At 39.5% G+C, this 6000-nt stretch overlaps 1 protein-coding gene across 1 annotated transcript in view; it reads right to left on the bottom strand.

Moving 5' to 3' along the window:
* Nucleotides 1-6000, bottom strand: part of IGF2R (insulin like growth factor 2 receptor) — a 60887-nt gene continuing 54887 nt past the window's right edge. Inside the window, exons 44-48 of the mRNA XM_075499085.1 lie at nucleotides 4751-4935; nucleotides 4064-4250; nucleotides 2803-2967; nucleotides 2119-2188; nucleotides 1-1688 (exon numbers count right to left, since the gene is read on the bottom strand). Of these exons, the coding sequence (XP_075355200.1) occupies nucleotides 1287-1688; nucleotides 2119-2188; nucleotides 2803-2967; nucleotides 4064-4250; nucleotides 4751-4935 (1009 nt within the window). The 3' untranslated portion in view covers nucleotides 1-1286. The remainder of the gene's footprint in view (nucleotides 1689-2118; nucleotides 2189-2802; nucleotides 2968-4063; nucleotides 4251-4750; nucleotides 4936-6000) is intronic.

The following is a 6000-nucleotide window of genomic DNA, read 5'->3' as shown; positions in this document are numbered from 1 at the left end:
TTGAGATGTGGGATTTGGAATACCCACTTCATATCTTTTATTGAAATTGCTGAATACTTTATATTACACTATTTTGATTCAAAATTGAGTTTTTATAAAAAGAAACCATTGTTGAAACTGAGTAAGCCAGCCAAAAGGAACAATGAAGTTTCAAAAAATTCTGACCAACGCATGTACTTCTATGATGCTTTGAAACCCCATCATTGCCCATAATTTAATTTAGGAAACACCTGGAGAAGAGCAAGACTGCTAGAGGAAATTTGACTTGCATTCATTGCCAGCAACATTTCAAATCAATGACCATGGCCAGGACTGTAGCATAAGAGCTAGAACTTAGGCTATCAGAAAACATTGCCCAAATTTTTTTTCTTGTAATTAGTACCAGAGAGAGGCACTGTGCCAACTAGGGCTCCTCTAGTTGTTGGGCTTTTCTTGGTGATGACAAACTAGGCAGCGCAGATTGTACAGGAATTCTGCCTCTATGTCCTTGAAAACTCTGGCTCTCTGTGCAGTTGGCCTAGTCCAGCCATATTGTAGGAAAAAAAAAAAAATCTTTGGGTGCTTGTCAGCTGCTTAGGCAAATACTGATGAAGTCAGTCATATGACCAGTACCAAAAAAATATCATGCAAAGAACAGCAACCATTTCAGGCTAAAGCTATACAGAGTTGTACCTTTCAGTCAATACCTTTGAACCAATGATCTGTTTAAATTAGAATGGATATTCAAATTTACAGGATAAATTAGACCAGTTCCAAAATTTACATCAAATCATCCCAACACACAAAACTTATATTTTTCCTTGTCTTACGATGGGTGAACCCATAGAATAATACCCTGCCGGCAGGAAGAACATGTTGCTATTAAGCAAACCTGAGTAGTGAGGATCAATAAATAGAAGGAGTTAAAATGCTAGTAGTCAGATAACTTGAGTCTCAGGAGCCAGGGGTTTCATTGAGCCTTAATCCTTTCCTTTCAAAGGTTTCTCTTTTTTTAAGCAAGCATTTAACATCTATGCTGAGGCTTAAAAAAAAAAAAAAAAAAAAAAGTGTCCTGGCTAGAGAGAGTCAACATAACTCAGCCAACTGGATGTTAGAAATCCAGTCATTACTGAACAGATCATTGTAAACAACCAAGAAATCTTTCTCCTCTTCCCTTTTCAATGGTTTCTCGTTAAAGGCAAAATTCAGAAAAATCTTTCAGGCTGAAGTCCTCATATTTGGTTGGAAATGTTGTCCCATTATATATAATCTCTCTATATATATTTGATTAGGCACAAGAGGGGTTATTAAATATTCAACAAGTCCTCATCACTATCATCATGAAACGATACTGTATTTGTAGAGTTCTGTGCCTGCTGCTGGCCTGGCTTGGCTTTTGCTTTCCTTTCTTTTCCCCCATTCAGCAAATAAGCTTTGTCATCACTTCCAAGACTGGGTGGCTTCTTTTGTGGGTGCTTGCTCTTGTCTAGTCCTCTTCCTGTCTGAATCTTTACATCTGGAATGGTTAACACTTCATCTTCACTGTCCTGGTCATCCACATGGAGAGAAGTAAAGGCTTCAGATGTAACAGACTTGGTAGTAATGTGACCATTCTCCTGCCCCCCTTTTGCTGTTCTTTGATTTGGTGCTGCAACTTCCTCCATAAGCCACTCTGTTTCATTCTCATTAGCTTCTTCTTCACTGTTTATCTGCAAGAAAAAAAAAATGCAAGAGGATACTGCATATACCACTCTAGACTCTGCCACATGCTGATCTCCCCAGTTGTTAGACCCCACACCACACATGGCCTTGGGTTTAACTTAGTCATAAGATAGTAATACTACAATAACATACTGTTACTATGGCTTTTCACAACATCTGAACCAGACTTCTTTCTCTTCCTGTACATTTATGTGTTATTTGGCTATTTATGGACTGCTCTTCATTTCCTCAACTCTATCTTCCTTTCCCATTTCACAATATAAATGTAGATATCTCAGCTACGTGGCTTTCCTGAAGCCACACAGTACGGTTTCCATGCACTGAAGGAACTAGAAATTAAGGGGGATTTATTAATAAAAGCTTCATATTAAGAAAACTTGACAAGAAACAAAACCTTTGATTTTGCCACTGTTTTACCTTTGTGTATTTGTAAGAAACACCGGATGTTCTTCTGCAGCAGTTCGTTATCTTGTTTATTACAATTTCCCTAAAGAAAAGGAAGAATACTGCATTAGGGAAACTGTATCCCCCTTATTAGCCCTCACTTTTCTTCACTGGATTTTTACCATCAACAGCAAGCATTTCACCAAGCAAGCTGCAAGCTATTGCATAGTGACACTTGACCCTGAACCACCCTAATTAACAAAATTCAGTCCATGATGATGTACATCTTCCCCCTTACCACAGCTTCAGGGTGACTGTTCTGAAACAACTCTGGCCTTTATGTCTAAGGGAAAAAAAAACAAACTTGTCTGGAAAGCAGAGAATCAGCAAGACTTGCACTTGTTCCTTGCTGCTGTTGTATGGTTCCAGCTTGACACCATAAAAGGAGAGGGATATCAAATACTAACAATATTGTCACATTGTTTTATCCTCCTTAATGAGCAGTTGTCCACAATAGAGACAAGCCCAATTCAATTGTGTACCTTCTTTAAATGGACCGTCAGACAGTAATGGGGAATTAAAAAAAACCCCAACAGTTTGACAGTTGATGCTGCCAACTGAAAAACAGAACTTAAATATCTAAAGTTCACTACTTCCCTTTCACTGAGGAAACCGTCCTACCAAAGAAACTTCTAAAGCCTCCCAACCAGTTCTTACCTCCTCTCTTTTTTGTAGAACAGCAAGATTATTAGGCATGCAGTGAGAACAACCAGGAGGACACTCAGCACAGCACCAACAGCCTGACTTCTCCTTGAAAGGCCTTTATGTACTTGGGCCTCCTGATCAGTCTGGTGCTCATTGCTTCCTGGATCATTGGTTGATCTAATAACATACATTGGGAAGAAAAGGACGAGTAAGATCTATGGACAAGTTGCATCAAACTGGATTAGAAACAGCAGATTCAAAGAAATTAAACACACCACACCATCCTGTCAGTCCTACCTAACAGCTATAAAGAACTGAATTCAGGGGATTTTGTTCTAAGTAAAAATTACTGAAAAAAATCAAAATGTATGTACTGTGCCTACAGCCTGGTATGCTTTCCAATAGTCCATAAAAATGACTACAGTCAAGACTGAAGTGCATGATTAGGCACTCTAGACCTTACACAGCAGCAGCTATCCACACAAAGCTGCTATTTCAGAACCAAACCTGCACCTGAGCAAGCTGCAAAAGCTACAGCAATTATTTACCTTCCAGCTGACTATGGCACTACACAGCCCTCAATAGCTAATTGATTGTTTAAACCAGAATAAACAGTTTCCCTCTGTTTTCAAGCTAGTAGCCAGAAAGTGAACAGTCATAGAAATAGCCACTCCATTCTTTGCAGTGAGGCTGCCTACATGTCCACAATGCCAGTAAGCACCTAAATACAGTCACTCTGCTTTTAACACTGTCACCTTATTACTCCTTTTTGGATCTGTAGATAAGCTGATCATCATTAATTGCAGAAATACCTCATTATTGCTCTAAGACCTGTAACGATTTTCACTCCAGCCTAAAGAAGTAGGCAGATAGAGGGGAAGGCCAGTCTTTGCCGTGGCTTTAAAGTTTTCCAGACAGTAAGACAAGGAGGACAAAAAAACCAAATACTGGTTACTCCTCTCAGTAACATGAAACAGCACGTTCTCTTAACTACAGTAGATTTTACTTAGTAACAACAACAATATTAATTCCACCATGCCTCTCCATTTCCCATGCAAACAAGCAGCTTTAGGTCTGGATCAACTTGATGAGCTTTTATTTAGTGGTCATGTGCCAAACATTACATACATGAACACCAATTCCATCTACCCGTGAGTCTACTGCTTTTTTAGCTTTTCATTTTTTCACAATCACTGTGATGAACAAATACAAAAAACCCTTTAGCTGAGAAGTGCTGACAAGAGCTGCTTTCAGAAAATGCTTAACTACTCACATTAATGGACACACAGCAGATGTGTACCAGGTAAATAAATACTGGCAATCTGCTGTCTCATGAAGGAATTCAGGGATGCCTTCCTTTACTTGTAGACTGCAGTGGAAGAAAATGGTTGAAGACACAAACTTTGATTTATCTTTACCGCATCTGGAGTCTGATGAAAATGTGACATCCAAGTCATCATCTACAACGAGAAGAAAACCTTATTGTTTACTACTTCCTTGAGAAACGCTTTATTAACACTAGACTCTGGAAAGTTATTTATTTGTTCTGCAGTAACAGCTTACACTTTGAAGTATCTGCAGGTGAGCTTATACTTTTATATAGCTGATCCCATCAGCTGCTATGGAACAGTGGGCTAAGCTCTTCACAAGACAAAGTAGCTAGATAAAGGAGATCATTGCTTATGCAGCACAAGCACAGAGGAAAACAGAAGACCAAGTCTTCTATCTTGCATTGTTTCTACCAAAGTCTTTCAACAAATGTTAAGCCCAAACCCTATTAAGGCCACATTTGCAACCGAGCTTACACAGTAAGAATAAAAACAATCTAAATTCTGCTAGACAGACACTGGATACCTTTACAGAAATGGATTAGCACAGATGTTGTGAAACAAGAACCATTTTCTGATGAAGCAATTCACACAGAGTATCAAGCAATTCTGGCTAGTCAGCAAGTACTTACCCTCAACATAATATTTAGCTTTTCTGGCAGAACCAATTCTCCGAAAGCGACGTTCATTAGTTTTAACCTGGCAGATGTTTGCTCCAGAGCATTCTGGGAAACTTGAGTTTCTTATACCAGAGAGTTGAATTTCATATACATATTTATCACCATTTGTCCGTATGTCTCCAGAAGCTGTGTACAACCTGAGGAAACAGAGGACAGGTCCACCCTTCAGTCTAAACTCACAGATTTAGGTTATTCCCAAGACATAAGACCGGCATCAGTGGTAGCTGCTACCACTGGTTGATTCCAGAGCAAGTTGGAGTGACTGATTCAGCAACCAGAAGAGATGCAGGACTGAGGCTTCCTCCCTGAACATTACAAATGACAATTATATTTAGCATAAATATAATCTTTCTAAGCACACACAAAAAGCAAACTTTTCTAGTTATATTGCCCTCAATAGGTGTATGAACATGTAAATACCTCCAATGGATTAAGATAAACTGGAGACAAAAGCATGATTCAGCGGCTCATACACAAGCTAGCCTACTGACCATAAGAACCACATGGTATGCTCTGTAGCTATGATAAATAGCATAGCTTAGCTGTCTTCTCCAGAAGGGTAACCAGTTCTACCATAAGTGTTACCCAAGTACTATTTACAACTGTATCCTTTCACAGTGCTGGTCAAGAGTGAGAATGTTCTGAGATTTATAGCTATTTGTTCTAGCCACCTGCTTGAAGGCTGACCTTGCTCAAATATGACTTGCCTTTAATCTCACATTACACCAAGTTTTACTTTTGTCCTGACTTCCTCTCCTCCTTCATCCAGGCCTGTTTGATTTTTTTGTTTTTTTTTTTTTTCTCTACGCTTGTAATGCTACCACCATGTTTGCACAGCAGGTTTATTCACAACACTTCTCCTCAGCTACTCCAATCCTGCACACTAATGACTTGTGCCCTGCAAGCAGAGTTGTTCTTCCCATAACACAAGTATGGGCAGATTTCCTTCCATAACACCAGCACTGACGTTAAATATAGTAGTTTATAAGAGATTCTGGACCAGAGTGATGTGCAGTGTGTAGTACAGTCAGTGTAACTGCTGGTCTTCCCTTCCCTCTGCTGAGTTCAGTCATGCTTGCCCATTCCTCCAGAGCTGTCCTTCCTCACTTGTAAGGCTTCCGAAGCATGGGTTCCTACTTCCATATGGATGGTCTGAGCAGGAAAGAGGTGCTATGTAAAAAGCCAAGGATCTTTTTCACTCT

This window comes from Mycteria americana, chromosome 3 (genome assembly GCF_035582795.1).
Source record: "Mycteria americana isolate JAX WOST 10 ecotype Jacksonville Zoo and Gardens chromosome 3, USCA_MyAme_1.0, whole genome shotgun sequence".
Lineage (NCBI taxonomy): Eukaryota > Metazoa > Chordata > Aves > Ciconiiformes > Ciconiidae > Mycteria > Mycteria americana.
The sequence above is the reverse complement of the archived record's forward strand: the minus strand, read 5'-3'. Positions and strand labels throughout refer to the sequence as shown.